Source organism: Vitis riparia, chromosome 11 (genome assembly GCF_004353265.1).
Source record: "Vitis riparia cultivar Riparia Gloire de Montpellier isolate 1030 chromosome 11, EGFV_Vit.rip_1.0, whole genome shotgun sequence".
NCBI classification, from domain to species: Eukaryota; Viridiplantae; Streptophyta; class Magnoliopsida; order Vitales; family Vitaceae; genus Vitis; species Vitis riparia.
The window spans coordinates 6,025,567-6,050,156 of NC_048441.1; the positions used below are offsets into that span (position 1 = coordinate 6,025,567).

The 24,590-nt window shown below is 33.6% G+C and overlaps 1 protein-coding gene across 17 annotated transcripts; it reads right to left on the minus strand.

Moving 5' to 3' along the window:
- Nucleotides 1-1,272: 1,272 nt before the first annotated feature.
- On the minus strand, nucleotides 1,273-20,930 carry LOC117924958 (serine/threonine-protein kinase ATR-like). 17 transcript variants are annotated; one of them, XR_004652903.1, is made up of 10 exons: nucleotides 20,281-20,930; nucleotides 19,801-20,210; nucleotides 17,614-18,021; nucleotides 16,490-16,810; nucleotides 16,256-16,322; nucleotides 15,323-15,619; nucleotides 13,824-14,311; nucleotides 11,010-11,076; nucleotides 10,501-10,709; nucleotides 1,273-2,713 (listed from the first exon to the last, which is right to left on the minus strand). XR_004652903.1 is itself a non-coding variant. In XM_034843710.1 (5 exons), exons 3-5 carry the CDS (start codon nucleotides 15,532-15,534, stop codon nucleotides 2,582-2,584), a joined length of 411 nt encoding a protein of 136 aa, XP_034699601.1. In that variant the 5' UTR covers nucleotides 15,535-15,619; nucleotides 16,256-16,322; nucleotides 16,490-17,593; the 3' UTR covers nucleotides 1,273-2,581. The 17 variants fall into 17 exon arrangements, 1 of the variants encoding a protein (XP_034699601.1); XR_004652916.1 differs by lacking the exons at nucleotides 10,501-10,709; nucleotides 13,824-14,311 and having other exon boundaries at nucleotides 17,614-17,833; nucleotides 17,943-18,021; XR_004652910.1 differs by lacking the exons at nucleotides 10,501-10,709; nucleotides 13,824-14,311 and having other exon boundaries at nucleotides 16,490-16,602; nucleotides 16,711-16,810.
- Nucleotides 20,931-24,590: the final 3,660 nt, after the last annotated feature.

Genomic DNA, 24,590 nt, shown 5'->3' on the forward strand with positions numbered 1-24,590 from the left:
GATTTTAATATTATTTTTAAAATATTTTTTTATCATAATAATCATAAAACCATCGTTATTAAGAAGTAACCTAAAATTATAATTATTAACATTAATTTTTATATGAAAATATAAAATTTTAAAATAATATAAATAATTTAGTTAATTATTTTAAAATTTAAAAATAATATGAAAAAATAATTTCCTTTAATTCATATGTGATAAATTTCATAAAACAAATAAATATTTTATTTACCATAAATATATAAATTTTTATGGGAATACGGGGAAAATTATTTTTTCAAAATTTCAAAGAAAATATGAAAAATAAAGATAATATATATATAATTTTAAAACAGACGTAAAGAAAAAATTTATTAAAGATAATTTGTAAAAAAAATAACTTTAAATCGCCAATGGAATTGTAAGAAATTTTGAAATTAAAAATTACTATCATAAACTATGATTTTACAATTTTTTTTTTTTTTAAAACCACAGTTACCAATCGTGGGGTTTCACAAATATTTTAAGGGGAACTCGTGTGACCATACATCAACAAAAAAAATATGAGATTTTAAAATTTTGTTTTTTTTTTTTTTAAATTTTAGGGTAAATTATGGATGTACCAAAATTTCTTAATGATATACCAGATTTTCTTAAAGTTCTTTTTGGAGTGGGAAAATTTTTTACAATTTTCCATTGTCAGTTTAAAATTATTTTTATTTATAAATTATTCTTAATAAATTTTTTCTTTACTACTGTTTTAAAATTATATATATATATATATATATTATCTTTACTTTTTCATATTTTCCTTAAAATTTTGAGAAAATAATTTCACTTGCAATCCCATAAAAATTTATATATTTATGGTAAATAAAATATTTATTTGTTTTATGAAATTTATCACATATGAATTAAAGAAAATTAATTTTTCATATTATTTTTAAATTTTAAAATAACTAAATAAATTATTTATATTATTTTAAAATTTTATGTTTTCATATAAAAATCAATACCAATGATTATGATTTTAAGTTATTCCTTCATAAAAGTGGTTTTATGGTTATTACGGTAAAAAAAAAAATTTAAAAATAATATTAAAATCATAATATCATTAAAACATATATGGATTAAAAATAATTTCTAAAACTTATAAAACCAGTCACAAACTATGGTTTTAAGGATATTTTTGAAACTTTTAAAACCACAATCAACAATGGTGGTTTTACACACTTAAAAAAAAATCTAAATGAATGATTACGTCGATATAAAAGATTAGTTTGACAAATATTTTGAAATGGGTACTATTCTTACCATTTTTTTCTACCAATGGACTATATTGGACTTAAACTCCAAGACTCATATCTGCTGCCCCATTTTCTTAGATTGCAGAGGAGTGAGAAAAGGCAAAAGATTTGAAAACATGTGGCTAATGGTTGAAGGTTTTGCATATAGAATTAAAGAATGGCGGCAAACTTTCCCTCTCAATCTCCCTTGCTCGCTCCCTCTCCTTCTCAAGTCTCCTCTGTTCTCTCTCTTTCTCCTCCCTTTTCCCCTCAATTTCCCTTGCTCTCTCAAGTCTCCTTTGCTCCCTCTCTTCCTCTTCTCTCTCCCTCTCTTGCTGCTCGCGTTCTAATCTCTCCTGTTTTTCTCTGATTGCTCTAACCTGAGCATCTTGCATTGCTTTCTCATCTCTATCCAACTGGCCAGCTTCTTTACTTCTAGAAGCTTTTGCACTTTCTCTCCCTTACTCCCTTTGCATGCTTAAACTTAGGTTCAGCTCTATCCATGGCCTCCTTCATAGCAGTAGCAGATGCAGCAGCAACCGAGTTTGTCTCAAATTCATCACCATAAAGACCCTCTGCATGGCCATCAACATTATTCCGAGTCCTACCCATGGCAAAATCTTCAAGTTCATCGATTTGAGACACAGCCGAGCTCTTCATTGTCCCACGGGTCAACTTAGGACTTTGAGAACACTGAGAAGAATTAGCAAAGGAAGAAAACTCATTAACCTTCTTTCTTGCATTATTGGAACCAAAAGAACCTGTTTCTGCCCTTGAAACTTGAGTTGGTCTTGGAGCAGGGGGTCTTGAAGGTGGTGGAGCACTGGTGGGTTGTGTAAAGAGAGGAATATCTGATACAGTGAGCCACACATCATCAGATGAAGACTAATTCTCTTCAGATCTAGGAGACATCTCTCCCTGGGAATTTGTTTCATTAGGAGTAGCATTTACATGTGAAGGAGGAGAAGGCGTCTGACTGAAAGATTTATGAGAATCTGTGGAAACTGTAGGAATGTCAAACAAGGTTTGATGAGATTCCCAATAATTTTCAGCAGGCATCTTCTTTTGAGAGTGGCTATCCTGACCCTCAACCGAGGATTTTTCAATTGGTTCCTTAGTAGCAAAAGTTTGAGTCTCACTTGTTGGTTCTGTGCTCGAAGGACTCCTATTCTTTCCCCTCTTATTCATCTCAGATGGAAATGCAGATTTTCCAAGGCCATCAAGGGGATCTAAATCATTAAATGCTCCCCCACCAACAGCAGATGAACCATCAACTCTGGTGCTTCCAGAATTACAGAGTTTACTAATTTCCTCTAATGGATCAGTAAACAGCGTCGAGGATGAAACAGCAGGGGTTGAAGTACTACAAACGGATCTTCAATCACATTGGAGGTTGTTTCAGTGGAATTAACAGTTGATTTTGGTGCCCAATTGACGTTGTCGGCCTGTGCAAAGAGTAACATTGTGGTAAAATGCCAATCCACTGAAATTTATCACAGGTCAGATTATTTATTTTAACTGAGCATGGAAAGAATATATGCAATTCATTGACAAATAGGGAAAAAAAAAAAGCACTACATAACAATAATACTGCATTTCATCCATGTAAAATAAATCAGCATCATGGTATTTGGGGTGCACATAGGGTTATCAATGAGATAGAAAACCATTAGCATTACTTTGATTAAAAACAAAAAACAACAAACAGACAAACAAACAAACAAAAAAAAACACAAACCAGAAAAATAAAAACACCAAAAATCCACAAAAAAAAGGCCATGCCTCTCAAGATTCATGAATACTGTCCCTTTTCTTGGTTCCCTATTCTTTTGCAATTTTCCTGTCTTCCCTTCATATAAAGTGACCAGAAGTCCTTATAATCAAAAGATATTCAAAGAACTCATAATTAGGGAAAAGCAAATGACTTGTCCTAAAGGATGCATGGAAGCTTACAAAGGAAAAACACCAAAAACACTAGTTATAAGGGAAACAGTGATGAAGAAAGAAGAAACAAAAACAGGACTTCTCATTCATCTCACATGAAATGTGTACAACTCTTTCTAAAGTCATATCACTTTATCCATTCCAACTCAACTTGCATGTTTCCTTGGCATTTTGTTTAGTCATCTTCTCTTAGTTCAGGATTTTTTTAAAACCAGAAGTAAACATTTTTATTATTATAAAATAAGCGAGTATACAGAAGGATGGGAAATCCTTCTCTCATACAACAATCCACTAATATCTGATTAAAAGCAAGAATTATTGTGTACCCAAGAAAGTAAAGGTAATTGTACAACTGAAGTGCTTATAATCACAAAACTCAACACTTAAGGGGTATAAAACAAACCCTAGCCACAACCAAGATGTTTTCTTTAAAGGCCCAATGATTTAGATTTTTCTAATGCCACCCTTCTAGCTTTGCTATCTTCTAAGGAAAGCAACCATTCCCTCTCCTTTTCATCCCAATAATTGATCTGATCCAACACATAAGCCTTGTGGGCCACTACATTTTCGAATACTCCCTTATTCCAAGCTATAGAGTCCTCCTTTAACACTATCAACTCTAAACCTAAAACGAAGCTACGAGGATCCAGTAAACCGATACCCTTCCCACCAACCCTTCACCATATCTTTGAATCCCTCCACCTTAAGCCACATGTTTTCAAATCTAAAAGAGGGCATTCCCATTCTCACCCCCATCTCTCTAGCAAGATAAGGGAGTGATCAAACACTAGCTACAGCCATAGGAGTTGCAATGTATTTGAGAATTGATATTCCCAATCACTTGTGATTAGGAAACAACCAATTCTAGACAGCAATTGCCAATTCAGTCCTCCACATCATATGAAAAAGCTCCTTGTCAAGGGGAGATCAACCAAGGATAATTCCTCTATAACTTAGGAGAAACATTTCATGGTCTAGGAGATTCTGACACAATTCTTTCTCTCTTCTAGGATTTTGACCACATCGAAATTCCCTCAATACACCAAGGATATTCCCATAACCCCTTCATGGAGCCCAACTCCTCCTAAAAATTTTCGAGTTCTATCCTAATCCTACAACCATAACTTCCGAAAAACCAAGTGAACTTTTCCTCACAACATTTGAACTAAAAAAAGATTGAATAAGAACTATCTCCATCTCAAGTAGCTCCAACACTCTATCCTAAAAGGCCACCACCCTCCGGCTACTCCCATTGCCTTTAGGGCACCCACACTCCAAGAACCTACCCACCCCTATGCTTCTAACCAAGGCTATCAACATAGCTTCCACCTTTGTCTCTTGTAGGCACACCAAATCAACATTTTGAGGATGAAACAAAGATTTAATAACCTTCCTCTTCTCCTCATTCTTAACCACTCTAGCATTCTAATACAAGATCCTTAACTTCATTGAGAAACTATAGATAAATCATAATCCATCTTGTTTTCCTTGAGCTTCCTCATTGAAGACTCATATCACAGAGCATTCCAATTTTCTCGACACTCTTTCTCTGACACAAAACTCATATTATGTTTATATCTCCATCAAGAACTAGAATCATCAACAAATAGTTCAAGATAGATACTTCTATGAAATATTGAAATGTACGTAACAAAAATAAAAAGAACCATTGCTAAGGATGGCATGATAGTTGGAGATACCTTCCTAAAAAAGGAAAATCATCATGGAGGTAATCTTTCAATTGAATAGAAAGAAGGCATTGAGGGTAGATGGCATTCATCATGACTTTCTATCAAAGATTGTTAGGAGAACATCTAAAAGACGATATACTAAGAGTCTCTTAAGAGTTCCGAGTTCCATTCGTAGAAGTTCCTAATTCAAGCTTTAACTTTCTTTTCATAGCAATTGTTCAGATTAACAAAAGAATATATGGAGTTAAGGGCTTTAGAACCATTAGCCTAAACACAAAATATACAAGATTATCACCCTACAGGTTTGGCTCCAAAAGCAAAGAGTTGGGATGGAGATGAGGGAGGTTCAGGGTTCTAGTCTTGATAGGGAGAAAAAAGAAAAGAAAAAACTCAAGATGGATGCAAGAGTAGTTCATACTTCATATGCATTCTCAACTTGATATAATCCATAAAATTATTGCTCCAACTTATGGCCCCTTTGTTAAGTGTGTTTCACATATAGAGTTATAGCCTAATGAAATTCTTAATCAAAATTCCAAACCAAGGAGTGAGGAGCAATCATAAAGGTTGGTTTTAAGAAAGCCTATGATCATGTTGATTAAGATTTTATGACCCACAAATTAACTAGGCAAGCTTCGTTTTTATATGGCAAACTATTAAGTGGATGCTTGTCCATGGAGAGCTTTGCTACTATAACCAATTAGAGGATGAAGGGGTGAATGAACACCTCCATGATCAATGAGAAGATCTTTAGTTTGGAGATCAAACTTCATTCCCTTACTCCACCATCTTTTAAGGTAGGGAAAATTCAACATTTTGCTCCTTTTCCCAACAATTCATAGTTGTTGAATTTTGACTTTATCAAATATCTAGATGATATGAGAAATGAAGGATTTCCCCATTCAACTTCATACAAATAGCATGCAATGCCTTCCAAAATCACTTCAAAACATAAATTACCATATATTACTAAATAAAACATCACAACCACCCAAAATTCAATGTTAATATGCTGCAGCTGTCAAGATGATGGAGCACATCCACAATATGCACGAAGCAAATACAAAATATGATTAAGTGGATACAAAAAGTACCCAAATTTAGGTAAAATATGCAACTAAGAACAAATCACATGGAAAACAGTATCTATGACTTGGGAGACTACTTCCACCAAAAGATAGCAAATCATCGAATCTAGTAAATTAAACAAACCCATATAGCTAATGTGCTTCTGATATCAAACCAATTGAGAATTGACCCAAAACATACAAGAGCAAGCATAAATCTGATTTCAGCACAAGTAGCTTAATCGATGCAGTATCCAAATTCGGGCAAAAACCTGCAGTTGAGAACCACATAGCAAACAATACCTAGTACTTGAGAGACTACTCTCAAGTAATTTGCACAAATGTATGCTTCAACTATCAAACCAATTGAGCATCTACCCAACACTTGAAAAGCAAACAACGATCCAATTTCACCATTATCAGCCAAATTGATGCAAAAGGATCCATATTCGGGCCAAAAAAAATTGCAATTGAGAACAAACCCACATAGAAATCAATACCTATTACTTGGAAGACTAATCCGACCAAACCCATGAAGCAAATCATCAAATCCAGACCCAACATCCTCGACATTTCCGGATCTCTTCGGCTCCGGATCCTTCCTCCCAAAACCCCCAAGAAGATCATCAAACGCATCGTTTTGCTTCTGCTTCGATCCCGAACCGTCGAAAACACATCGTAGTTCACCGAACCCGAGGTATTCAGCCCCGGCACCCCATCGAAAATATCATAATCGTAAACCGGCTTATCGTAAACAGGCAACGACGTTGCTTTGGCCCCGACCCGGATGACCCACCAAAAATCGAATCGAAATTGATCGATGACGATGGCGCTCCACGGCCATCTGATGAAGAGGAGAAGAGCGAATCGGAGTCATCCGGAGCGGCGTTCCAAGGCGATCTGGTGGGTCCGCGGGAATTGGGCAAGGAGGAGGACATTGGGGCCGATTTGGATTGGGATTTGTATCTGAAATCGGGCGCTAAGAGGCCTGAGGAGTCATTCATGGTTGGTGAATTTGGGAAATTTTAGAGATGGTTGGGGGCAAAATTGGGATCCAAAAAAAAAGTGAACGGAGGTGGCTGTGGTGGCGATGGTGGCTAGGGAGGGAGGAGCATGGAGGAGGAATAGATCTGAAAGAGTTTTTAGAGAGAGAAAGTCTTTTTTAGAGAGAGAGTTGGCCAGGCGCCTGGGCTTTGTCTACTGGTGGCCATTTGAAGGTCACTTGCTTTTTTATTATTTATTTATTTATTTTGCAACGACCCTCTTTTTTTTTTCTTTTTTAAAAGAAAAAAAAAAGAAAGTGAGATGAAATGTTGCTTTTTTTTTTTTAATAAATAACAAGAAAACATGAATAATCCAAATCCACATGTTGTCCCGATCTAAGAACTCGAGTCTCAGCCTCTGAGTGAAAATTGAGAGTATTCGACTAAGGTAAATGAAATCCTTGGTCACACATGACCTTTGCAGGTGTATTCAAGGAAGAACGCAAGCATTCCTAACCTCTTGCAAGCCCACGAGTTCGAACCAGCCCCGGAAAAAAAAAGGAAAAAGATAACACCATTTCTGACCCTACTTCTGAAAATTCACTTGCACCTCTTGATAGTCTTGACCATGATCTGCCCAAAATTCACCAAGCATCCACTCTACCCATTATCACATTTTGTGTCATACAAGAACCAGTCACTTTCTCATAAAAGCTTCCTCATGAGCCTAAAGATATATCCATCCCTAGCACTCCATCCAAAGCTCTAAATAGTGAGGAATGGAGACAAGCTATGCGAGTGTAAATGGAGACACTTGAGAAAAACAAAACTTGGAAATTGGTTGACCTGCCTCAAGGAAAGAGCCTTGTGGGATGTAAGTCGGTCCTTACAGTGAAGTATAAGGCAGATGGATCACTTGAGAGGTATAAGGCTCAGTTAGTTTCAAAAGGCTACACTCAAACATATGGGGTGGATTATCAGGAAACCTTTGCACCGTAGCAAAAATGAATATGGTAACGATTTTGTTGTCTGTAGTTGCTAATTATGATTGGGAATTGCAGCAATATGATGTGAAAAATGCATTATTATATGGTGATCTTGAAGAGAAAATTTACATGGAAATCCCACCTGATTTTGGAGGTGAGTTGAGAGGAAAAAGAGTGTGTAAATTGAAGAAGGCCCTTTACGAACTTAAACAATCCCTAGGGGTTTGGTTCGGCAGATTCTCTAAAGCTATGACAATAATGGGGTACAACCAAAGTCAAGGTGATCACACTCTCTTTATTAACCACTCGAAGTTGGGGGGAGTCACGACTTTGTTAGTTTATGTGGATGACATAATTGTGATCAGGAATGATTTAGAGGAAAGAGAAGCTCTAAGATGTCAATTGGCAAATGAATTTGAGATCAAAGACCTTGGCTAAAACAAATACACAATGTATACAATATGCGTTAAAAGGTAAGCTAAAACAAAAAAAAAACAAAACAAAAAAACAAAAACAAAAAACAAAAAAAAATGTTCTCTCCTTGCATGAAAAGTGAAAATCGTATCTTACACATAATAAAGAGCTAAAAACAACTCTTTCGCAATTTGTTATTGTTTTGTTTTCCTACTAATTCTTTACTCCAATAAGAAGCAAACTGTAATTTAATTGCTGCTACTTATCACATGTTGCACACATACTGTGAAAGAGCTAGTGGGAGAGAAAGAGGGAGAGAGAGAAGACTTAATATATTAGCGGCATAGTGGATTGAGAGAAGATATAAAAAGGAATGATACTGGAAGACAGCTAGAGTGATTCTAGAAGTTTTTTCTTTATTCTCCCAATTTGTTATTTTTTCCTTTTGGTTTTTGCAATTACAAACGCATTCTTTAATCTTTCACTATCAATAACCATTTCCCTTCAAATAGTTGCTACCATAACTTAGTAGCCCTACAATTGCTATTGAGGATGTAGGAAAACCCTAAGATGATTGTCCACCATCAAATAGGTGGGCTAGGGATTCAACCTTCTAGGATTTAAGAAGAGGAGCAAGAAATTTTTTTTTTTTTTTTTTAGGTGGAGCAAGAAATAAAATGTATGTCAATGTCAATTAGGGAAAGTAAAAATAAAATATAAAAAAAATAAGAAATAAAGAAAAAAAAAGGAAACCTTTAGAATCTCATTAAGGCCTTGTAAGAGTCTCACATAGAAGAAATATAATGGAGTCAAACATAATAATGATAATAATAATAATAATAATAATAAATCATTCATCTCATTTTACATCAATTAACATTATTTATAAACTTAAGAAATCCCTAAAAATTGAATAAATTGTAAACATAACCTATGTAGTAATATATTAACATTTTAATTCCTTTCCTAAAACTATTAAATATTTTCCAAAAGATTAAAACAAAATAAATTAAAAAAAAAAAAAAAAAACACTAAAACTAAAACTTTATAAACTTCTTGTGACAAGAGTTGCTTTATAAACTTACTTTACTTTATAAAATTTTGTATAAATTCCTTGTACGGCAGAGGAATTCAATCATATTTTGATCCAATTTTCATAATTTTGGGGAGGACTACTCATCTTTCTCATGTTTCTATTTAACCATAATAAATACATCTTTTGTTTCAAATCAAAAAATAAAAAAATAAAGAAGACTTCTAAATTCAAAAGAATCAAATACAAACTATAAGAAAAAATATTAATTTAGAAACTTCTTTTAAGGAGAATTTTAAAACTACTAAATAATTATAATAAGAAAGAATCTAATCTCCAGAATTACCTAAATATTAATTTCGATTTCACTTAAACTTCTAGCTAAAGCTAAAAATAAGAAGCAATTCTTAATGGCTCTTAGTTTCGAGTTGAAAATAAGCTTCAGCCAAACTTGACATGCTAAAACAATGTGGTAGACTACTAGTCTAGTAGCATATAATTGAGCTAGACACCCTAACTTGACTACCGGTCAAGTTGTTGTATAACTAAATCCAACCCCTTAGTAAAGTTGGTTGAAAATACTCTATGTCAACTCCAATCAAGTAATTGTATAATTGTGATGTAGAACAATCGTAAGATGGTTGTATACAATCAAATAGGTGGACTAAGGTTTCAATCTTTTAGGATTTAAGGAGGAAAATTAATAATAAAAATTATGGTAATGGGGAAAAGTAAAATAAAAGATAAGGAAAAGTAAGATAAAGGATAAAAGATGGAAACGTTAGTGTCTTAGAAGAAAAATAATGGAGTCTCACCATTTAAATTTGTAGGGTGTGCAAAAATTATAAATCATTGGTTATTCATTAATTCGGTTTTACATTGATTACCCTTATTTTTTATTTTTTTTTGTTCTTCTCAGCAACTAAATTGAGTATTTAATTCATCTTCCAAATAGATTTGTTCACTTATAAGAAAATGAATTATAATAATATATATAACAATGACAGTAGTAGTAGAGTAATAATAATAAAAATAATATAACTGGTATGAGAAAATGCATCTGTGCACTAATAAACTATTGTTAGATTACTAAGGTCAATTGAAATTACCAAACCTTTGCCTAGTGGAATTTTAGCAAGATCAAGTCTTAGAGTGAGCCGATATCCCTCTCTTGCAGGTTCAACAATCTCCAAAACACCAGAACAAATTCCCTTTATCATCTCTATGGTGTAATGTGAAAGACCATGTGAGTGCAGAATTGCTTAGGACAGTAGTGTGGTTGCTATTGACAAGTAGATGTCATGTGGAATCAGATGCAGAAGACTGTTAAACACATAAATGTCAGAAATTCAGAAACCATTTGTCAATATTTCAATATGGTTCCAAGATGATAAAATATTTTTACCCTAGGATGCACCTTATTCCCAAAACTGAGTAATTCCTAAGTCTAGATTATCTCATGGTTTTGAATTTGTAACTTTTTCATGAAAAATGATAGATGATCATGATGGAGCAGTTGATTAATCCGTTTAGTGAATGGTCAATCAAGATCGGGGGAAAAAATGGAAAACTTATTTAAAGTGTAGTATTTAAAGTATGTGAGAAACTTGCCAAAGGTTTTACCTGGACATGGTATTCCACCGACCCAAATTCATACAAGTGGTGAACAATCTCCATAGGCTTCTCAGTGCTGCCATGAAAGAAGTAATCTTGATCATTAGTGTAATTTTAATTTTGTTCTACACTAATCAAACTTCTTCTATGCTCCATTTGGCTGCTGAGAAGGTCAGAAATAAATGCTACAATAGCACTTTCGTTCCCATGAAGATCCAAAAATTCTTTTCTTTTCCTTCATCTTCTCAAGAAACCAAACAGAGGATTAGTTTTTTAATAATGAAATTGTATGTGGCAAAACAGCTAATTCATACTGAAACATTTGCAGCAGGAACAATGGCAAATATCCATGAGATTGATCCTACTAATGTTAAGTTATTAAACTAGGAGGTTAATGAGAGCTTGTCAAATTAACTGATGATATATACTTTAAAGCATATTAAACTTTTGTAAGTCGGTTAATAATTACTGAGTGATGCTTGATTTAAAGGTTCAATGCACCAAATAGCCCTAACAAAGCATTACAATGACTCATTTTTCATTGAAAAATGCAGGGCACTAAAAGTAATTTTTTGTTTTGCACCCTATCCACACTATGAAATGGCAGATTCTCATTTCTGGATGACTGAACCTGAAGATAAAACGTGCTAGAAGGTTGCCATGGTATTGTTTTCCTCTTCCCACCGAAGTTGGTGATCTTTGACTTCAAAATTTGAAGACAAGAATTGACAGATCCCCCTTACCCACTTGGTGGAAAATGTTGTAACTACCAACCAAAGTGAAAGAAGAGACTTCATCCCACAGGGCAATCATTGGACTATTCACTGGGTATCTACCTGGAAATCACATTTTCTCGTCTGCCAAACAGCACGAGTGCTCAAGAGGTCCCCACCAAGTGGAAGCTAGGAGACCAACTCACTGAGTGTTACGACCATTGCTCCTATGATCATTGTTGCCTCTTGTCATGCACACTGTCTAAATGGGTAGGCAACAATCCTTGTAGCACAACCTTGGCAGCAGACTTTTATACAGAATGGGCTGCTCCTTCGGTGTGTATGTGGCAAATAGGTAGACATCCTAAGTACTGATAGTGGAACAATCACATGCAAACCCCTTTAATTTTTCCAAATAGACTTTTCTAGAAAAGGAATCATAGAAATCACAACAAATTTTGAGATGAGATTTCTTGCAACCTGGATGCCCACATGTGGAACAATGAAGAACTTTCTTCCATTGTGACCTCTTATCCAAACAAGGTATAGAATGGTCCATAGGTTTAATAGCACAATTAAACAATATAGTTGGCCCATGACATTTTCCATATGACCTATCCAGAATCTCACCTTCATCTTTCTTAAATCACTTAATATCACATACTACAGCTCGTGCTAGTTTACCATTGATAGATTCTCTCTCTAATTTTCATTTTCTCCAAATTTCAAGTCAGGCAAGCCACTAAATGTGAACTCTAATACTAAATTATGGTGAATTTAACCAAATTAAGGGAGTGAAACAAGTTAGAGCTTCCTCATACGTGATGAAGTCTATGAACAGAAAAAACTCATTTTCGGATGAAGAGTCTAGGGATAAACGCGAGGGTCAAAAGGTAGTGCAGTTGAAGATGGCCATGCATGGCCAATTATTTTTGCGTGTATTTTACATGCAACATTAAATTCAATGTCTAGTGATCCTCCTTGCATTTACAATTCTTGTCAATGGTCTTCGGGCATCCAATCACCAAAGCCTCCTAGAGCTTTCTAGCAAGAAGGCAAGCAATTGTGCTTGACTCAACTCCAACAATGACAACAAACCCCATCCAAACCTATATTCTGTAATTGGCTTTTGACCTTATTTCCAAATTACTCCGTTGACCATCAAAAACCTTCTTTCAAGACCCACCAGTCCAATTGGATTGTTCTCTTCCATATTTGGGTTCTCTTAAAGGAATTTCAAAGCCTCCAATGTATTTAGGTGATCCAAAGGCCAAACAATGGCACCTATATCTTAACCATCAAGAACTACAGGTCGATCATGTGATAGACAGGACCAATAAAAATCTTTGAATTCATCAACTAAGTTCTCGACAACATTTGGGGATTGGACTTTGGGGCAAAACCCATTAACAATATCCCTAAAACGGATCAAAAATTTTAGCTTCTGAAAGTTATTCCCTTTTTCAGACACCCCTTTGTAACACAAGAATGCTATGCTGATAGTATCTAGGAACAGTCATGAATGAGGCCATAATACTAAAGAGTTCGAATGATTTCCATGCATCTCCATTCATTGCAGCCCCGGATATGATTGCATTCCATCTTGAACGTGTTTCCTCTTTCATAAACATCAAACAGATTCTTCACTTGACTTATGAATCTATAACCACACACTAAAGCACAACCCTCCTCTCAATCACAATAGAGTACAAACTAGACAATCAAAGTAAACCCCAAAGGCGTGACCAAAAATAAGGACACAAATGGAGATACCAAATATGGAGATGGATGATCTGAAAACAGAGTATGACCAAGAGAATAGATAAACAAAAGACTCATTATATGGAAACCCATTTCATGCTGAAATCAATGGGCTTCGAGACCAATGGCACATAAAAGATTCAACGCAAATATTGAAACAGGATCAATAATAAATTCTCATTCGCAAGAGCAAACAACATTTTAGACTCAAACCAAAAAAAACAAAAAAGAATAACAAAACAGTATCATAGGTTCACCATCAATCAATACAATACTCAGAATTGTGCAGGAAAGCAAAGCACAGTCATATGAAAATAAGAAAGGTACAAGTTTTCAATGGTGACCATACCTAGAAGAACCTCCCTTCAAGCAATAATCTCCCTAGCTTCTAGTACTCTTCCTTCTCTAAGCCCGGCCTCATCCCCCTCAGCTTCTCTATTCTTCTCTTTTGTTTCCTACTCTCTCTCTCTCCAATTCTCTCACTTTGCTCCTCTCTCCATTTTTCCCCCCTGTTTTTCTCCTCTCAAGAATCCACCCTACTCTTATTCTCACATAATCCTCTCCTTTTATGGACATGTGTTGCTCTTGCTTTTCAATGGCTTGAAGTAGCCATCCAAATGTAGCCCCCCTTTGTGTTACTATCTTCTTTCCATAATTAGATCCAAATCTCATATGCACCCTGCTGCTTTTTTATTTGGTTTCTCCATCCACCCCACACATGAAAGGTAAGCTTCACTTTTTTATTCTCAATTCCAAAAAATAACAAACCTCTAGACTATTGACCTTATTTTCTCTTAAAAAGTTTTGACCTTGATTCTCCTTTACAAAACATGCAGCCTATTTCCTCATGCAAAATAGAAGAAAATAAATATAAGTTAGAAATCACATAATTGAGAAATAATAAAATAAATAATAATAATAAAACATAAGATAATAAAATAAAATAAATAAACAAACAAATAAGTAAAACATACAAAAATACAAGTATCATGTATGTAACAGAAAGAGATGATATTCAACGAATGAAATAGCAGTGACACACAGTAGATAAATCCAGTGGTCACACATAGTAGTCACAATTGCAGGGCAATTTGGATAGAAGCAAAAAAATGGGTAGATAAAGAATCACATAAATAGCAATGACGATCTTAAAATTCATCAGCAGGCTTTAGAAAACCTTAAAACCTGAATAAAACTAGGAAAAAAAGAAACCTAACCAATATAGTAATTTGTTATGACTCTTATTTATTTTCTAAAACTCCTAAACCTCTAAATAATAAGATTAAAATAAAATAGTAACTTTTTGTCTAAAATTTGAAACTTAACTTTATAAAAACTTCTTGTAATAAGAGTTTCTAATGAAGAAGACTTCTAGATTTTTAAGTAAACTCAAATAGAAACTTCAGATAGAAACTTCAGGAAAAAAAAATATTTTAGAAAATAGAAAGTTTAAAAATGTAGAAACTTCTTTTAAGGACAAATTTCCAATAACAAAACTTCTCAAATTCTAAATGCAACTCAAACACTTGATTATTAACCAATTATGACTCTAAATAGCCGCATTAGTGGTAAAAAAAACACATTTTGATGGAGGAAGGACTTGAAATACATAATAGTTTGAGGTTGTAAGTAAGATTAATATACATAAACCTTAATTCTTTATCGCAACACTCATCAGACCAAGATTAATCCACACAGATCCAAAACAGTCAAATCAAATCCAAGCAATTCGATTCCCAATTGCAACACCCATAACAACAAGATTCTCTAACATAATTCAAGAAGAATCAAATCAAAAACAAAGAATATACAAATAATATGCAGTAAAGAAATTTATTGCTCACTTACTCCAGCCCTCTGAAGAGCACATCAAGACCAGACCACAAGACAATCACCGGCATAGAAATGACAGCTTCAATTCTAACCTCATCAGCTTCATCCTGGAGACCCAAATCCAACACTTCAAGAATGCTTTCAGTTTTTAAGCTAGGACCAATTTTGGACTGACCTTGGACCGAGAGACATTTTGTTCTCCAGGGAGGATTAGATCCAGTGAGCATATAAATGGAACCTTTAGCAATATATTCACAAAATCTCCACCATCCCCATTATTTCTGAAAAGAGTATTCTCTGTGGATGGAGGACCTAAATCATAAAATATAATAATAAGATATAGCTGATACAAGTCATAAGTGATGGAATGGCAGCAGATACAGTAAAGTGAAACATCCAGAAGGCGAAAATCTACAATCTAACTGCTAGGCAGATTACAAGCAAAATTAACAAAGGAAACTTCATTGCAAATCTAGAAGCTAAATTCATGTTCACTAAATTATAGCCTGAAATGTTATGGCTATTGCGTGTGTCCCTCTCAAAGAATATTCAATTAGTTGAACAAGGCAACACCTTGAAGAATTAAAAATATTTGTTGAATGCATAATGCATCAGCAATAAGTAAAGAAACGGTATATGGCTATTGCATGCATCTCTAATCAGTTATGCTCCCTTCATCATGATAAAAATTGAAATAATGATCAACATGGTACTGATTCGCAACAAGCAGCAAAATCAATTAGAAAAAGCCACACTTCATTTCGAAACAGAAACACCCTTATCTAAAGATATTAAAAGGTAAGGTTTAAGCAGCAAAATCAATTAGAACAAGCCACACTTCATTTTAAAACAAAAGCACCATCATCTAAAGATATTAAAAGGTAAGGTTCTCGGAATCGCATTTATGAATCTACCAAAAACCAGACATCTACGTTCCCGTTTACATACCTTAAAGGGTGCGCTATTGGTCCGGAAGACAGTTCCAGGCACGTAATGCAACCAAACAAGAACCCCACTGTATCATAGAACAACATTTTAATCTTTTTCCTTCCACAGGAAACAACCAGTTAAAATTCAAAGAGTTTCACAAAAGTTATATTCATTAAAACAATAATAGAAATGAGGGTGAACCTCCATTATTCTAAATATAAAAAATACAATATGTAGATGTTGTCTACACACCCGAAATTCCATTCTGCTGCAACAAATGGACCAATACAGAGAATCAAATACATCCCACCCTGCTAAACAATCTTCACAAACTTGAGAAGATCGTACCGTCCCCCAAAGTAATACTAAAAGTTTTCAAATTACAAGGGAAAATAATTCAAATCAATTTAATCATCAAATATTGAAACAGAGGAACATCAAGCTTAAGCATCACTAAATACATTTACTCTCACTCATATTGCCTGGAGAAAGTTCATGGCCATTCCAGAACACATATGTTTCAATTACATCGATCCCTCCTTCCTTAGCTGTTTTAACCAGTCCCAGCCACATCTACCCCATTTCATATGTATAAAAGAGAAAACAAAAATTATGAACAAAAACTGCAAATGTTATTCACAAATGACAATCTCAGAGAGAACAATCAAAGAATGACTCGGTCGTGTGGGAATCAAGTCATAAATACTTTTCTTGCTTTAAAAATAAAATAATCCTAAAATTTTCCTCCAAAATACCAAACCCAATGGTACATTTCTCATCCAAAATGGGCACAACAGAAATTAAAACAAAAAATAATAAATAAAAAGAAACAGGAATGATTGGTTGCTGAGAAAACACAAAATGCAATATTCACCTTAAGACTTCCTCTAAAATGTAGGCAATACAATAATCCTATATATGCATTTTAGAAAAATCAAATCAGCAAACACTTACTTACAATTGGTAGCTCTACAAAATTAACAGGAAACACACAATGAGGCATTGGTATGACTACCATTTTGAAAATAATTTTCTCATATTAGGAAGCAAATATTGTTATTCCAAAATGTATCACATAAATTAAGAGACAAACAAATACCACCAGGTTTGGTTACCGAGAAAATGGATGAATTCCCATTGAAATATCCAAAATGAGCATTATTAAAAATCAAATAAACAAAAAGAGCATTGTTATAAAATCAAAGAAACAAAGAAAAACAAACCATTAGGCATTGCTATCATTCCAAAATACGTCTTGCTAGGAAGCAAATATTACTATTCAAAAATGGGCATTCTTGAAATAAAGACACATGCATGATCATCAGAACAACTATAAACAAAACAGAAAAAATAAAAAAACACGTCAAGAATCTCACATAGAGCGTCTCGGTGAGCTCGGACCCCCCGAATCCCCTGTGGCTGAGCATTGCGTCGATGGCCAGAACGAACGCGAGGGTTAGGTTTAGAGTTAGGGTTTCTCCTGACGGGAAGAGGGTCGCGGTTGGGTGGGATCCCTAGATCGTGAGGGTCGTCAGCCAGAGGGAACATCTCTTGTCACAGCTTGAGGTTCGAAACGATACGGTGGTAGGGCTTTTTCTTGGAAATGACGTGAGATTTTCTCGGTAAAATGCGAGAAACAGATATGAAACAAAGCAGTAAAAATGAAAGAATACGAAACTTAATCCTTGTTATAATGCACACTAACCATTATTCGCTTCCTCCTTTGTTTCATCTCCTGATTTCTAGACAATATCTTTCAACACGATTGAGAGGTTCTTGTAGAACTGCACATAAGACAAATTCAGTGAATGATCGAATTTATAATTTGTAGAGAAAAAAGGACTACTTTCCTAACATGGGAAAAAAATATTGTGCTAAGGGTGTCAATTCCCTAGGTAACCAATTTAAAACTAGTCTGACACTAAATTTAAGGTCCTCACTAATTTAGCACAAACATCACTACATTTTATTACTAGATTTTTTACTATGGTGAAGTCTCCTTCCTCCAGATGGATTCATCACATAATTCAAATTGTTTGTGGCAACATTAACAGTCATAGAAGTAGTATCACTTAAAATGTTGTGTTGTTCAAGTTTGTTTTCATGTGCTAACAACAATGCAACAATGTCTTGCATACGACAAACCTCAAATCTTGAGCTTATAGAAGCAACAAATGAATCATATTCTGAGTCTAATCTAACAAGGACATGTAAAACTTGATCTTCTTCACAGATAATATGTCATGCAAAAGCTAATGCATCGATGATGCTTTTTATTTTGGGGAGGTATTCTATCATTAAGGATCCTCCCTTCTTTGTTGTTTGCAGTTGCATCTTGTATCGCATAATATAGGCTTTAGACTATGAAACAAATAACTTCTCAAGATTTTGCCAAATTTGAAACGAAGAGCTTGATCCAACCATTTGAGGGAGGATTGCTTCCCTCATGGAGGATGGAAGATAGAAAACAAGAGTCTATCTTATTGTCATCATACAAGATATGCATCATTGATTTTGCCAAATTCTCTATCACTATCCTTGAGGAGCTAAGTCCTTTTCGAAGAAGAAGTGTGGTAGTCCATGTCCTTTGTATGCAGCCAAGGCTTGTTGACACTATTGCAGAAAGTTGTTTTCATCTAGCTTCACTGCAAGTGGATGACTGAAAGTTCCAAAGAATTGGACTCCATGTGCAAAAGGAAGGTTAAACAAGGAAGAGGAAGGAAAGGATTCAGACATTTTTTTTTCAAGCTGTGATACCAAATCAGAAAACTGGTAGGGAAAGGAAACTATAAAGAACAGTGAAAAAGAAATTAGTTAAAGCTTTGTTTCTTCTTCTCTGGATTCATGTTTACATACAGTTAATTTTATGTCTAACAGAAGGAATAACAAACTAACAAATTCAGTTATTTTATAACTAAAATCCTATTACCTAAATGGTAATACACTAATGCAACTTAATTAGTTGTTAACAACTAAAAAGCCTACAAAGGCCTGAAACCAATTTAATATTTAAAAGCTTAACCCCTAGGCCCCCAACAGCCTTGAGGATATAGTTTCTAGATTCTAAGCCTCAAAAAGGTGAAGCTCAAGCTGCAATTAAATCACAGTAAAGCTATAGCCTCAAGGCTAATTTACATTGCCTCACCTTGAGGCAATCCCAACACGTAAGCCTCAATAGCAATTTTAAACACTGATTATATCAAATAGAGAATTTGTAATTAGGGTCCAATAACACCATTTTAATAAGAAAAAAATAGTACTATGGCACACTAATTTTGAGACCTACAAACAGACAAGAAACAATATCATGAGACAAAGAAGCAACATCAGACTATACAAACAAGAATAAGTAGGATCATCTTTATAAAGTCTAACATTTTATCTTCTCACTGGAGTGTCAAGAAAAACAAATGTGCTAACTACAATGCTATGCAAGAAAGTGGAATCATCCCTGTATGCAAATACATTTCCAAATACCATGTCCAGATACTGTGTCATTATTGCTAAAATCATGACAATATAAGTAGGTAGCTAAAGAAAGGCCAAGGGAATAGATGTTATACCATGTCTTTATATGGCTCTCTAGCACAACTACGTCACCACCAAGGGCCTAAGGCTCTTCAATGGCATGCATCAGGATTTCCAGGTTTGTCCTCAATCATGCTTATCGTCTATAGCTAACGCTCTTAGGCCAATTGGATAACAACTTCCCCAATTTCACTATCCCCATAGTTTTGCACCAGTGTTACTCCTGGTCTAATGGAGAGAGACTTGAGAAGAGAAGCGACATTTTTCCAAAGAGAAGCAGAATCTTTATCAACAATGGTAGGATTCTTTATCAAACAAATTAGGAGATTCATCACTATCTATTCAGTTCCATGAAAATCCTAGAATATTCTTGTGATTTAGCCAAGCACCATCATGGCAATTCCGTCAAGAAACGACCACTCCTGCTTATCACGCCGATTTTGTTCTGCATGATCATCAGAACAACTATAAACAAAGCATAAAAAATTAAAAAAAAAACACGTCAAGAATCTCACATAGAGCGCCTCGGTGAGCTCGGGCCCCCAGAATCCCCTGCGGCCGGGCATTGCGTTGATGGCCGGGACGAACGCGAGGGTTTGTCCTGACGGGCAGAGGGCCGCCGTTGGGTGGGATCCCTAGATCAGGAGGGTCGTCAGCCGGAGGAAACATCTCTTATCACAGCTTGAGTTTGGAAACGATACGGTGGTAGGGCTTTTTCTTGGAAATGACGTGAGATTTTCTCGGTAAAATGCGAGAAACAGATACGAAACAAAGCAGTAAAAATAAAAGAACACGTCAAGAATCCCACGTAGAGCGCCTCGGTGAGCTCGGACCCCCCGAATCCCCTGCGGCCGGGCATTGCGTCGATGGCCAGAACGAACGCGAGGGTTAGGTTTAGAGTTAGGGTTTCTCCTGACGGGCAGAGGGCCGCGGTTGGGTGGGATCCCTAGATCGGAGGGTCGTCAGCCGGAGGAAACATCTCTTATCACAGCTTGAGGTTGGAAACCATACGGTGGTAGGGCTTTTTCTTGGAAATGACGTGAGATTTTCTCGGGAAAATGCGAGAAACTGATAGGAAAGCATGGAGTGAGGCTGTCTCTCGAATCTCCTTTATATGCGATTCGTTTTCCAGTTTTCTTAAGCGTTTCTTGGAGGTTGTGCTGAACAGAGCCTACTACTAATCGTCCGCATGAGAGCTAAGCTAACTTCACTTCTGAGTTCTGACAATAAATTTACATTTTTACCCTTGGACAATAACCATAAAGACACAATGGCCAAAAAGTTCCTAAATTTGCATTAAAATCAGACACATTTGTGAGCCAAAATTATCCGAGGTTTAAAAAAATCATATACTATAAACAGGTGATAAGACTATCATTTTAATACACATAGGTGATCAAATACATTTCTTTTATTTATTATTATTTATATTATAGCTAATAACTATGACAAAATTGTTATCTTTTATTTTTATTATTAGTTAGTACTATGAAATTTTAGTATAATTTTTATTTTTTTGGTTTTTTTATACAATTGTGATAAATTTTCAAAACTTGAAGAAAGAAAAAAAAAATGAAATTAACAGATAAATAGGATAAAAAACGATATTTGATGAAATTTTAAATTAATTGTGATTAAAGACATTTAACTCAACCTCGATAGAGGTGAGTGAAATTCAATTTATAAAGTAAATTTACTTTTTAGTTTTATTTAAAATTTATAACATTATTTTTATCTAAATTTTTTGTGGTATTTGAAATGCAATTATTTTTTATGTTGTAAAAATTAAATTTACATTTATAAGAATTCAGTTTCATTTTAAAAAATCTATTACTATATATAAGATTTTATTTTTATTTTTTTGAAATTTGATGATATAATACATAAGATGTTTTTATGGGAAATTTGAGTGGGGACATTACTAGATCTACCTTACCGTGTCTAAGTATATATAATTTGGCATTTTATTTTTTTATTTTTTGGAATTTGATGGGATAATACATAAGCATCCTAGGTATGTTTGTTTTGAAAATCTTTTCAAAATTATTGACTAAATTACTTGGGTTTTAGGTATAAAAAGGATTTGAAAATCTTATATAGGTGTGTTAAATATAAAATTATAAGAAAATCTACACATGTCATTGTTTCCTCTTATTCAAAAACTTTAAAAATTATGATCAAGTTTGAAAAATCTTGAACGTTTATTTAGAAAGAAAAAACAAATATTAATAAGCAACTAAGTTATCAAATCTCCACATGGTGTTAAGGTGATTTATTAAGGAGCATAGGGAAGTGTTGCATCGTGGATATGATAAATACATATAGGTGTTGGTCATTATAAAAATTGCAAGAAGAATTCAAGTAAAAATAAAATAAAATTAAGTATTATTATTTTAAGGTTGAAAGTGTTTTTTAATAACATCTTAAACTAACTCTAAATCTCAATAATCAACCAAAATAATAATTGACTCAAGTATAATAAGACCAAAAGTTTTAAATTTAAGATATTCCAATTAGGTATAGAAAACATGACAACTACCTATTCGCAGTTCATCGATCAAGAATATAGGTGATATGCTAACATGTTAAGTTATCATTTGCTAACCTCCATTATCACCCTAATTAAGGATTCTCCATATAAAATGGAATTAGTAGAAGAATTTTAAAATTAAACTCAATTTTGACTTATATGACTAATTCTTTGGATTGAAGAGATTGTTTCGTATTCTTACCAATTTGTAGTTTGTTTGCATTAGATATGAGGAGTTTTATAAGAAAATATGTAATGTTAAAGCATCAAAAGGCTAGAACTTGAAACTAGCTTAAGATGCTATAGCAAAAAAATCGATGATATTGGTAGAATTATTGGTTCAAATATCACATATGGGGATAATGAAAAAATGAATGGGAAGTTGGTACACCTAGTTTTTTTTATTGAAAATATGGGAGAAAAAAAAATCAAGTCTTTTGTTAAAAAAAAAAACAAAAAAAGGAAAATTTAGGGATCACAAAAGATCTAACTATCAATATAACATATCACCAAATATTTATCATTTATTAGTGATTTTTTGAAAAAAAAAAAAAAAACCAACATTATCCCTTATTTTAAAATTTTAAGATAAAGTTATTGACAAATAATTAAAATATACAAAAAAAAATATATAAAAGATCAGTTTTAATATTTTTATAAAATATAAGTTTTACATAAAAATTAATTTGATAAGATAAATTATAAATACAATTTTCAATAATTTTAATAATTTAAATAAAGTTACAAAAAAAAAATTGTCGGTAGACTTTTAAAATGGACTTTCAAATAAAATTGTATAACATTCTATTTAAAATTGTGAATGATTTAATTTTTGTCTTCAAAATATAATAAAAAAATTTCAATAAAATTAATAATTTTGTTGAGATATTTTAATTTTTTAAATAAATGAATATAAATATATTGAATTTTTTAATAGTTTTAGTAAAACAAGAATTTGAATCATTTTAATTAGCTATATATATATATATTGTGTGTGTGTGTGTGTGTGTAGCTTATTTTGGCTTCTAAGCTAAATAATGTATTGCACGATGAGGTCGCGCGCTCTGTGTGTGTGTGTGTGTGTGTAGCTTATTTTGGCTTCTAAGCTAAATAATGTATTGCACGATGAGGCCAGACTTCTAGTTAAAAATTGACGACTCCACTCTCCATCATCTCCCTGTCATTAGATTCAAGTAAATCCCCATCTCCAGCCACCCCCTTCTCTCTCCCTTGTACTTGTCCACATCTACTCCACATTCTGATTATGAGTCTTTCAAATAAACAGTTTTGACAACCTCTCTGACCCATCCTCATTCCCCATATAACCTTCATCGGAGTAAATTTAAGGTTGTAAGAAAGAGGAGTGCAACCTTGAACACAACATAAGTAGCATAAGTGGTATTTGGTGACAACATAAGTTTTTTTCTTCATGATATGGTGTAGTTTGGAATAGGATGGTTTTTATCAAAGATTCAATAATATTATAGTTGGGTTTCAATGATGTGTAATAAAGTGGAAATGGATCATTTAATATGAGGTGAAAATTAGTTTTAAGTGTATAAAATAAATATTTTTACTAAAAGCTTGAAATATTCACTACTTTAAAAGAATAATTTTCATGAATTTAAATTTAAATATAACCTCTAATGAACTAAACCACTCCTTATCATAAATTTTAATGAAAGGTATTTTTATCACAAAAGAAAAATATAGCATTTTTTTTTTATAAAAAAAAAGGTGAAGGTTATTTTTTGCAAAATGGGATCATATTTTGACCTTTTTATCCCTACATGAGATGTGGTAATTGTATTTTACTAAAAATGGTTTTTAAATTAAGTGGAGCTAAGTTTTGGGGAAAAAAATAGGGGAAAGAAAAGGATTAACTTCAATTATTCAATAAGTAATAGTGATTAAGTAATTACAGTAATTTAAGTTAAATTAAATAAATACATGAAAAGTTTGGCACAAAATTAAGGGTTTATTTATTTATTTTTCAAGTATACAACATGTAATAATTTGGTAGGTGGCTGCAATCAAAATAGGGGAGCACAAGTAATAATTTATAGGTCAATGGACTCAAATTGCTGGGAAAAAAAAAGTTCTTTATTATAGGAGAAAAGTGTTGTTTATGATAGGAAAAAACATACTTATATATGGTCATTTTGATTCAAAATATATGCATATGGGCAATTACAATAGGCAACAATAGTAGAAAATGGACAATTTTAATACTAAAACCTAAGTATTCAACAGTACTAATAATAGCTCAAAAGTAACATATACAACTCATTTGGA

Coding starts and splice junctions, on each gene's coding strand:
- LOC117924958 (XM_034843710.1), bottom strand. CDS start 15,534: ATGCTCACTGGATCTAATCCTCCCTGGAGAACAAAATGTCTCTCGGTC. Junction 11,077..15,322: donor GTGCTCTTCAGAGGGCTGGA/GTAAGTGAGCAA, acceptor CTTTCATGGCAG/CACTGAGAAGCCTATGGAGA. Junction 2,714..11,009: donor CGGTGGAATACCATGTCCAG/GTAAAACCTTTG, acceptor CTCTTTGCACAG/GCCGACAACGTCAATTGGGC.